Raw genomic sequence first — 9,058 nt, 5'->3', positions numbered from 1 at the left:
TAATAATGCATTTGACACACACAAGAACTTTGTACGAATTACTCTCCTCACACTGTTGTGTTACAACCAGCCTCTTCATCCGCATCCATCGCCTTCAGTTCATGTGGCCGGAGACAGAAATACTGCCCTACATTCTGCTGCAACAGTCTTTTTATTGCAATTCATTATTTTCAAACGTGGTGCGACAAAATATATATAGATGGATAACTTGGATAATACAATTATAATTTAAAAATGAATTTTGTGTTTACTTGGGTTCTCTTCATCTTATATTACATTTTGTATGGAGATCTGACACCATTCAGTGTGACAAATATCCAAAAATGGAGGAAATCAGGAAGGGGGCAAATATACACACGTATTTATTAATTTCTCTCCAGATCAAAACTCTGATCTTAATTTAAGAAAGTCAGAAACAAACTAAGGAATTCAAATCATGAAAATAATTATAGGACAGGCTGGACAATCTGCACCTGGAATCTTTTGATTACATTTTATTATTTATTTTTTGGGAAGTGGAACTTTCCCTTTTGATGAAATACAGGAACCGCGCTGGAGCTGGATAGCCAGAGCATGAGACACACAGAGGAGGGACGGGACGGGCCGGGGAGGAGGAGCGACATCCGCACAGCCTATAAAACCCGCATATTCAGCGCAATCCAGCAGATCCAAAACAGAGGCGCACACGAGTTTACGCACGGTTTTGGAGAAACTACACACAAGAAACGCAGCCATGTACACCAGATCCAACAGCCTGCTCCTGTCCATCTCTGCAGAGCACTCGTACGCGGCGCACTCGTACCGGCCGATGGCCCGCAGTACCCAGCCCGAAATCTTCACCTTCGAGCGGCTGCCCGAGCCCGACCGGCGCCGCAGCTCGCTACACCGCAACAAGAGGAGGACCACCCGGGTCCTGTACCCGTCCAAGGTGCGCAAGTACCTGCCGCCGCCCGAGAAGAGTCTGATCAAGCGCTGGCTGGTCGCCCTCTGCCTGGTGGTGTGCCTGCAGATCTACACCGAGGAGCCCTGCGCGGAGACGGCGGTCGTTGGCGAGGGCTCTGGCGAGGACCTGCGCTTCTCCGAGCTCCAGCTCCTACCTTTCCTCTCCGCCGAGCTGAAGGTGCCGGAGATGGATAGCTACGCGGCCGGGCAGCAGCGTCTAGAGGAGAGCACGGCGGACCGGGTAGACAGCGAGGACCTGAACTCAACGTGTCCCGACTGGTACAATGAGGTGGCCAGGATGTCTGTGCCCAGCAGGCAAAGTGGCTACGTGGTGGCTCTCCTCTACCCCGTCTATCACAACCTGTGAAGCCCAGTGTGAAGGAAGGCGAACTGAATGGAGAGATCTTCCACAGCGCTTAACCCGGGCTGTACATGGATAAATGTAGCCTATGCGCACTGGACACAGACTTTCCTTTTGGAGAAACGTCAGGTCGGGGAGAGAAAAGCATCATGCACAAAACAAAGAAAAAATGCTTTAACATATAAAGTCTTAAGAGAGTGGTAGAAGCACCACATTAAAAAATGACTTGTACTTGACATTTTCTTTAGACAAAAAAGAAACTTGACTTACTGGTGTTTGAAGTATAACTTGAAGTGTATTTATTTTGTTGGACTCTGGTTCAAATGTTTTACTGTAGTTTTGCTGAAGAAATATCCTTTTCCCACCAGTCCCCTGAATTGTTCTGAACAGGGTATGGTGTGACACCACTTCTTCGATTACAGGACTTGAGCTGTGTCTCTGGGAGCGGGGAAAAATGCACTAATTTATCAAGAACAAAAGCACTGTAACACTTGAAAAGACTATTGTAATGTATTGCTGTCTGTTGGTATTTATGGGCAATAATGTCCTTATTGTTATTTATTGATATTTATTGTTACAATGATATTTATTGTGATACAGTTCCTATGAATTTAATGCATCACAGAAACCTGAAATAAAATAAATGAAAAGAATATTCTGAATCTCCTGCTCTTTTTGTCACATTTTCTGGTTCAGTTTCTAATCATGTTTTAATGTACTTGCCTGAACTTAAAAATAACACCTCTCTCTCACACATACAACTAGAAACAAATACATAACCACAACCGGATTGCTGATGAAAGAAAATAGATTTTAAATTAAGGATTTCTTTATAAAGTTATAATTATGAGAATACAATAACTGTAGGATGTAATAAGGGAGTGACAAGTTAATGGTGTGGCTAGGCCTTGTCCACACACGTGAATAACAGGCAATAACCATGCAGACCACAGCACTGTGTGTTACAATGGGCAAAGTACCCACAATCCCCCAAATCCTCCAGTCTGTATATCTAAATCTTTAGGATCGTTGGGCAAGCTGGAAGAGTGCTGCACTTCCTGAAGCAAAATGGTTTACTGGGTACATGCATCGAGATTTAATCTGGCAAAATGAAAAGTATTTATTATTATAATAGGACTTACAGGAAAATACTGTAGGATGCGAACTGGGGTTTTAGTCTCATGAGATATGTACTGGTTCTCCATCTCTGTGTTAACGCCAAACAGAGCCTGCATCCCGATTCACACACCAGGGCCCAAACCAAATTAAAACTTCTCCCAACCCATGAATCCCAAATTGGAAACCTGAACCCAGTGGTGGGTTAAATTAATTATCAGAAACCACTTTTCTACTACTTATAAATACATTTTAATATGTCAAGAGGGAGTTCACAGGTTAAAAAAATTAGCAAAAGGTGGAGATGTTAGTTCTGGTTGTTAGTTAGATGTTAGATGTTAGTTTTGGTCTAGTCCTTGAATTAGGGGCCTCTTGAGGAAGAGCCAACTAACCTCCAACTAACCCCCAAATGTCTTTCATCTGATAGGAAAAGTCCCTCCATGGCAGCAGCAGAACTGTGGGAGTCAGGAATACTCCCCCCCCCCCCAGCAGACTCCTGGAGAAAGCAAGCACGGGAGATTTGCCAGGTGTGTTCATCAATCTAAAGTTTACTTTTATAATACACCCCCTAAAATGCAACGGGCACATCCCCTCCCTTTTGCCACTCTTAACTTTGCCACCCTAAACTGGTCAGTTATAGATATTGGCACTGTGAGTGAAAACATGAGCATCTCTCTATATTTATATTTATAAATAGACATACCGATTTACATATTTTTGTTGCAACAGATTTCTTCCTTTTGGCTGCTAGTTGGGAATCCACACATCCTGCCTTCAAGGGCAAAGAAAGAATGAGGCGTCATGAGTCAGGATGTGATGCGCGAGGGAAATGTGAGGTCAGACCGCACTGTGGTGAAGGCAATCGTCGAGCCTTGCTGCTGGCAGCGTTTCCGCAGTTGCTCAGGCAGGTAGTGATGCAGGGAGGCAGACTGCGAGGGGGAAAGTGTGTTTGTAAAATGGGTCTTTTAAATATTTTGCATGTCTGTTAGCACTGTGCATCATTCCCCTTTAATCTGTTTTCTGTGTGTGAGTGTATTGTAAAACTCATTGCAATGCACACTCACTATGTCAATGTTTTATATCAATACATTTAAACTTTTAAGGTGTTGGGCCCAAGTGAAAGAAAACAACAGCTGGCTGGCATACAGAGGTGTCTTCTAGGCTGGGTCGCCACCAAGGGAAGCAATACCATAGGGCTAGGCCAACTAACTGTCACCTCGGACACATCTCACCCCTCCTACTGGGTTGGAGATGGGAGAGTGGTCACAACCCTTCTGTCCAACAGTTCAAGCAAGCACGCCTTGATTAATCTTAATTCTAAAGAGTTGCCGACATCCTGTGAGAAACACATTTGCTCATGCTGATGATGCTGCATCGCTGTCGGTGAGAGCCTCCCCAGCCGGGCTCAATTCACACAGAAGACGGGTAAAGAGAGCAGCTGCTAGCCCACAGTCTATTTCCTCCCCTTCAGGCCAGCAAGACAAGGGTACCCTGACCCCTACTTTTGGGGCATCATGGGAAATCATGCCATAAGGGAAACAGACCTCAGTAGTCACGGAACCTGACAAGGACAGGCAGCAGGGCAGACACCTGACAGAGACTCCCAGGTTTGTACAGAAGTGTGGCGGTGGCCTCTCCTATCATTCAACTGAGTTCCCACAGTTCACCCCTCACAGTCACATTCTTTCTTAGCCAGTGGCTGAGGAATGCCACTGGCATGTAAAATAAATGACATGACAATTCAGCCACATCGAAAGTCAATCATTCTAGAGATGCAGAGTCATATCATCACGCCCCAAGCGTATGCCCTGACACGCCGAGAGGGAACCAAACCCTCTATCAGAGCAGAGGCTCAGGGTAACTCGAGATCAGATACGCTGGTGTTTTCAGTTTCAGATTCATCAGACTTTAATGATTCAATTATTAATGTATTAAAGTCCCTTCATTTATTATATATTCAGTATAAAGAACAACATTACATTACACTACACTGCATACGATTACACTACATTAGACCATGCAAAATGGCACAGCACACCACTAATCTACACTACGTTATACTGGAAGGCACATAACAGCATTACACTATACTGCAAACCACTTCTCTACACTACACTGCATGATCCATTGCCCTAGAGTAAAAAGTACAACAGATCTAAGATAACTTGGACAATGGCTTTCAGTATGCTCTGTGGAAGACTGGCAGGAGGGAACCCAGCTGTGGCACAAATTTTATTGATTTTGTTATGAACCAATTACAGATGAGGAGACAGTGGGATTGTGGGACAGGGTTCTGGAACCACTGGCAGAGGTTCCACAATCCCCCGCATCAGCCCACCCACCCCACTGCCATGGGCCCGGCGGAAATCACCTCACATGCATATTTACAAACTGTGACGTCCATCTGAAATAAACAGCTCAAGAAAGACACAGAGATGCCCAAGAGATACGGCGTCACATCTACTATGCTGTTTGAGCAGAGTTTGGATCTCTCACTCTTTATTTTTCCATCATGTTCGATTTATGAATCAATCTTGACCTCACACACACACTCACACGCTCACGTACACACTCACAAAGCGTTTACCCTTAAATGAAAGAGCTGAGGAGGAAATGAGGCAGGAGACCACAGGGTATCATCAGCATTACCACACAGGCATACAGGAAACAACAGTAAGGAAGTAACACAATTTCAAAGAAAAATCCTTTTAGTAGTTTTAACTGAGAAAGTCATGCTTTTCTTGGTAAAACTTGCCAGTTGTAGGGACTTTCTTCTTTTTACAGCTGTTATGCAACTGCGTAGCTGACAGATGCAAATCTAGAGAGTAAACTCAGGGCAGGAGGGAGTAGCAACTGGATTATGGGCCAGGATGTTACACAGAGAAAGAGGTCCATTCAGGACACAGTTGCTTCCCAAACACCACGGCCACGGTGGCTACAGACAGGATAATACAAGACTTGTCCTTACTGGCCCCCCGCCCCCTCTCTCTCCTTCTCGCCTCCCCTCCTTCCCTTTCTCCCAACTGGAATTCCTTGACGGCACAGAAAACTGCTTTCATCCTGCAAGAAGCAGTTTGGAACAGGAAGAGGCAGAGATGGGGGGAGGGAGGGGTTTAGACAGACACAGAGAGAGAGTGAGTGGAAAAAGGACAAGATAGAAGGCTAGAGGAGAGGGGTGAAGAAAAAAGAAAAAGAATCGGACAATAAGTGAGAGAAAAAGAGAATAAATGGAGGAGAGAGGGGGGGGCGGAGGGAGGGATAAGTTGGAGGGAAAAATTCACAAAAGTCAGAAAGAGAAACCGAGACTGAAAGCAAGAGAGAAAGAGGGGATCGTGTCCCAGCATGAAAAGAGGAGAGCGTGGGAGGAGGAGGAGAGGGTTTCAGTCTAACAGACAGGAGGCTTCAAATTCTAATTTACTACATGACTTTTTGCAAACAAACACACCAGCAAGCAAAAATGGTTCACTGAATTTATTTTAGGGAGAACATGCAAGAATAGATGGCAGGCAGATCACTTGAGTTGCTGCCAGAGCTTGCAAAACTCCGGAAGAATTGCGCCTCTGTAATTAGCTCAATTGCCGATGTAACAATACGAGAAAAACAGCAGCAAAACCGCAGATTATCCTACAGGGTTGCAGTGGGTTTCGAAACTAGCGCATCATCAGTGTGGCTCTACAGTACTGTACGGGGGGGGGGCATCTGTTACATTACACACTCCTGTCACATAGCTCTGCCTAATTCTGATCAGCCCCTCAGTGCTACACCATTGGCTCAGATGCCATTTCTATTTCATCTGTATTTAAAATTTCTATACATGTACACACACCCACACTCATATCTGTACATCTGCCAATGCAAATCCAGCAGGCGAAACTCCCCAGCCCTGCTCTTTCACCGGCGGTTTCTCCTAGAGGAGCGATTGCAGCAGCGCTGTGGAACGCAATGGGAAGCCATCGGATTCCTCCGGGTGCACTCACAGGGAGCGGGGCCCGCAGAATGCCAGGCATGCAGGCAGCCGCAGAGCTCCGGGAGGGAGGGGCCGCCCAGGTGTGTGGAGTCACAGCGTGTCTCAGGTGTGCCGCGTCAGAGCTCCCAGTTGTTGTGGAGTCGCATCGGTCCTGGGGCCGGTGCTACTCCATATTTTATATATATATATATACACACACACACACACACACACACACACACAGTGTTCCTTTCATTTTGTGACAAAGACCAGTGTTGGATGCATTTTATTAAAATATCTTCTATGTCTGAAACCCCAGCTAGCACCGAAAACTTGATTCCTATAAACAGAATTATTATTATTTTAAATTATATATCTATCTCTCTGTCTATCTCTCTGTCTGCCTGACTTTCAACCCAGCCACCTATAGGGAACTATGAATGTAAACTGAATAAACTGGATTGGGCCTTTATATCCCTGCAACACACAGATGCTGCAGTAGGTTGTATTTTTGGGTTGAACTAAAATATAATGTAGCCTGGGAGACTGTGAGAGAGTCAGATGAGACTGATAGAGGGAGCAGACACAGTGGACAAAAAACTAAATCATATATACGGTGAGGGAAAAAAGTATTTGATCCCCTGCTGATTTTGTACATTTGCCCACTGACAAAGAAATGATCAGTCTATAATTTTAATGGTAGGTGTATTTTAACAGTGAGAGACAGAATAACAACAAAACAATCCAGAAAAACACATTTCAAAAAAGTTATAAATTGATTTGCATGTTAATGAGGGAAATAAGTATTTGATCCCCTATCAATCAGCAAGATTTCTGGCTCCCAGGTGTCTTTTATACAGGTAACGAGCTGAGATTAGGAGCACTCTCTTAAAGGGACTCTCCTAATCTCAGCTCGTTACCTGTATAAAAGACACCTGTCCACAGAAGCAATCAATCAATCAGATTCCATTATTCGCAAATGGAAGAAACACAAAATAACTGTCAGTCTCCCTCGGTCTGGGGCTCCATGCAAGATCTCACCTCGTGGAGTTTCAAAGATCATGAGAACGGTGAGGAATCAGCCCAGAACTACACGGGAGGATCTTGTTAATGATCTCAAGGCAGCTGGGACCATAGTCGCCAAGAAAACAATTGGTAACACACTACGCCGTGAAGGACTAAAATCCTGCAGCGCCCGCAAGGTCCCCCTGCTCAAGAAAGCACATATACAGGCCCGTCTGAAGTTTGCCAGTGAACATCTGAATGATTCAGAGGAGAACTGGGTGAAAGTGTTGTGGTCAGATGAGACCAAAATCAAGCTCTTTGGCATCAACTCAACTCGCCGTGTTTGGAGGAGGAGGAATGACCCCAAGAACACCATCCCCACCGTCAAACATGGAGGTGGAAACATTATGCTTTGGGGGTGTTTTTCTGCTAAGGGGACAGGACAACTGCACCGCATCAAAGGGACGATGGACGGGGCCCAAGTACTGTCAAATCTTGGGTCAGAACCTCCTTCCCTCAGCCAGGGCATTGAAAATGGGTCGTGGATGGGTATTCCAGCATGACAATGACCCAAAACACACAGCCAAGGCAACAAAGGAGTGGCTCAAGAAGAAGCACATTAAGGTCCTGGAGTGGCCTAGCCAGTCTCCAGACCTTAATCCCATAGATAATCTGTGGAGGGAGCTGAAGGTTCGAGTTGCCAAACGTCAGCCTCGAAACCTTAATGACTTGGAGAGGATCTGCAAAGAGGAGTGGGACAAAATCCCTCCTGAGATGTGTGCAAACCTGGTGGCCAACTACAAGAAACGTCTGACCTCTGTGATCGCCAACAAGGGTTTTGCCACCAAGTACTAAGTCGAAGGGATCAAATACTTATTTCCCTCATTAACATGCAAATCAATTTATAACTGTTTTGAAATGTGTTTTTCTGGATTTTTTTTTTGTAATTCTGTCTCTCACTGTTAAAATACACCTACCATTAAAATTATAGACTGATCATTTCTTTGTCAGTGGGCAAACATACAAAATCAGCAGGGGATCAAATACTTTTTTCCCTCACTGTGTATATATATATATATATATATATATATATACACACACACACACATACACAATGTATATATATATATATATATCTCCCATTTTAATACAAATATTAGCAGTACCTTCGGACACAAAAACAAGTCTGTGCCTTAACCCACTTAAGCCCAATAAACAGCTGATATTTAGTAGATTAGAAAAGAGTGTTGCTTTCGTAAAACGGACGCTGCCTCTGTGCTGCACGCCCAGGCATTCACCAGTGATGCACAGTTGACACGATGGTGCGGTTTGCTAGCGTAAGACAATGTAAAGACTAATGACACTTCTTAATCTTAAACGTTCCATTTCTTCTCGCAGTGACGTAATTCCTCCGAAAGTGCTCTTTAACAATAACGTGACTGCATAACGCATAAGGCACGGTGCACCCTCACCTCATTGGGAGAACTAAGCTATATAATCTTGTTCAAAAAGAATGTCAAAAAAATGCAAACACTCATTCACAATTCTCTCTGACAATGCATTGCGGCTCTCATTAGGAAATAACATCCATGTTATTCCTATTGTTATAGTCAAAAGAAAGGCATTGAGGGCGTTGAGCTTTGTTCTCCTGTTAGGTCCTATGAGTTTCCATGGAGTTACATAAGCAG

At 44.5% G+C, this 9,058-nt stretch overlaps 1 protein-coding gene across 1 annotated transcript; it reads left to right on the top strand.

The window, feature by feature from the left end:
• Positions 1-654: 654 nt before the first annotated feature.
• Positions 655-1,965, top strand: ier3 (immediate early response 3). Its single transcript, XM_066713211.1, has one exon. It carries the CDS (start codon positions 734-736, stop codon positions 1,307-1,309), a length of 576 nt encoding a protein of 191 aa, XP_066569308.1. The 5' UTR covers positions 655-733; the 3' UTR covers positions 1,310-1,965.
• Positions 1,966-9,058: the final 7,093 nt, after the last annotated feature.

The sequence above is a fragment of the Amia ocellicauda genome, chromosome 9 (genome assembly GCF_036373705.1).
Source record: "Amia ocellicauda isolate fAmiCal2 chromosome 9, fAmiCal2.hap1, whole genome shotgun sequence".
NCBI classification, from domain to species: domain Eukaryota; kingdom Metazoa; phylum Chordata; class Actinopteri; order Amiiformes; family Amiidae; genus Amia; species Amia ocellicauda.
This window is presented reverse-complemented; position numbering and strand designations above follow the sequence as displayed.

Excerpts from the sequence above, each read along its gene's own strand:
- ier3 (XM_066713211.1), top strand. The coding sequence starts at position 734 with ATGTACACCAGATCCAACAGCCTGCTCCTGTCCATCTCTGCAGAGCAC.